General features: G+C 33.8%; 1 protein-coding gene across 1 annotated transcript; it reads right to left on the bottom strand.

The window, feature by feature from the left end:
• Positions 1–983: 983 nt before the first annotated feature.
• Positions 984–1,625, bottom strand: LOC128306707 (uncharacterized). The gene has a single exon (XM_053044295.1). The coding sequence runs from the start codon at positions 1,623–1,625 to the stop codon at positions 984–986; it is 642 nt and encodes a 213-aa protein (XP_052900255.1).
• Between the last annotated feature and the right edge of the window lie 256 nt (positions 1,626–1,881).

Genomic DNA, 1,881 nt, shown 5'->3' with positions numbered 1-1,881 from the left:
ACAAGGTTGGAGAGATGGTACTTTAGGACTACGCGCCAAGCTATCAGCTGCTGAAATTCTAGAAATATCGGAAATGTTGCGACAGATGCAACTCTCATCAGAGATTCACAGACCATTCCGAAGCCTTAACATACTTAAATATTGGAATGGTTCGGAATTCCTGCATTATGCAGCAATTGTGGTGCTTAAGGATATGTTACCCGAGGACATATACCGGCACTTCTTATTGCTTTTTTGTTCTATAACTCTTTTGTCAACAAATGTTTATAAAAAAAATTGGCACGTTGCAAAAGAAATGTTAAAAGAATTTGTAGTCCAATACAGTAACATTTATGGGGATCAGTTTCTTACAAGTAATATTTTTAATCTGTTACATATATATGACGAAGTAGAGTTTTTTTGGTGCGCTAAATACTCTTTCAACGTACCCATTTGAAAACAAACTACAGCATTTAAAAAAATTACTACGGAGCAGGCGCCAGGATTTGCAACAGCTGATTAACAGACTATCTGAGCTTGAGCATTTTTTTCAGTACGAAGAAGCATCAAAGAACGGAAATAACTTATACTTCAAGCTACAGGATAATAAACGTGATTGTTGGGTTTTGACTAACCAACAAAAAATTGTACGATTTTCTAAAATTTCTTCCAAAGCGCCTCTTGCACGTGAATTTTATGGTAGAGTAATGCAGGAATAGCGGATTTTTTTGACTATCCTTTCAAATCGTCTGTCCTAAATATTTATGTAGAAAATGCTACCTAAATCTCAAGCACAGAGGAGAAAATAAGTTTCTACGACATTAAATGTAAGTTAATAGCTGTAGGAACTAAAAAAAACCGGAGAATTTGTTTTTATACCTTCAATACACACGTTGAATTCATGAACAATAATATCTATAAATATACATTTAACTAATAATAATAATGTAATATAAACTTAAAGTAAAAAAATATATTTTCATGCATGCTTGTGTTGTGTGCTTTTACGCAATCCTTGAATTAAAGCCCGTTTTGCCGCATTTTTTAATTTCCTCATAAAAACGAGCTACATCTTTCTGTGTAATTGTGGTATCGTTCGTGCTGCCGTGAAATCTAAATAATTCCAAAATGTTTTTAAAAGTCATCATTGCTATTTTTTGTTTTCCTTTGCTAATTCCGGTCCAACTGAACTCAGTTAAAAATTGTTTTGTGAATAGTAAGTCCAAAATTTCGACCATTCTATTGTCTGGAGTAATTTCAAAAATATTGTCTTCCAACCATGAAGAAATTTCATTAAAATAACTTATTTCATTCAGATTTGCTTCAAAAGTTTTGATTTCTTCTTCACTGCTGATAATTTCAAAACCTATGTTAATGGTTTTGCGGCGTAGGTTTACGGGAGTTATAAATTTATCTAGTAAAATATCTAACTTTGCGGCGATGGTTGAAGTTATGTGTTCTAATCTGTCCAAACGATGATTGATTTCGGGGTTGAAATTCGGTATTGTTTTGTTCGTTTGAAAATCTATCTTGCGTATTATTGTTCCAGTGGCGTTTTCTAAGCTATCTAATCTATCACTAATTTTGGAATGTTGGTAATCATGTAATATATTTGTATTGCATGTATTGCCCAGTTTCAGTGTCATCTTCCACAACAGCGTTTTCTTGTGAATATTGCACTGAACTTTCATTTAACGCGCACTCGAGCTCGGTTTCTAGCTAACCTTCAAAATCAATGTTTACTTTGCTGCGAGAGTTTTGGGTAGGTATTTTTTGTCGTGATTTTTGGAGTTCTACTTCACTTGAATCTGTCGCAGACACCAAACACATTTCCTGAATATTCTTATTCGCTTCTGCCAATGTATCAATTCCGGAACGCTTAATTTTGCACAAAATCCTTGC

The sequence above is a fragment of the Anopheles moucheti genome, chromosome X, assembly GCF_943734755.1.
Source record: "Anopheles moucheti chromosome X, idAnoMoucSN_F20_07, whole genome shotgun sequence".
NCBI lineage: Eukaryota > Metazoa > Arthropoda > Insecta > Diptera > Culicidae > Anopheles > Anopheles moucheti.
Note: the sequence above shows the minus strand (reverse complement) of the source record. Positions and strands in the feature narration are given on the sequence as shown.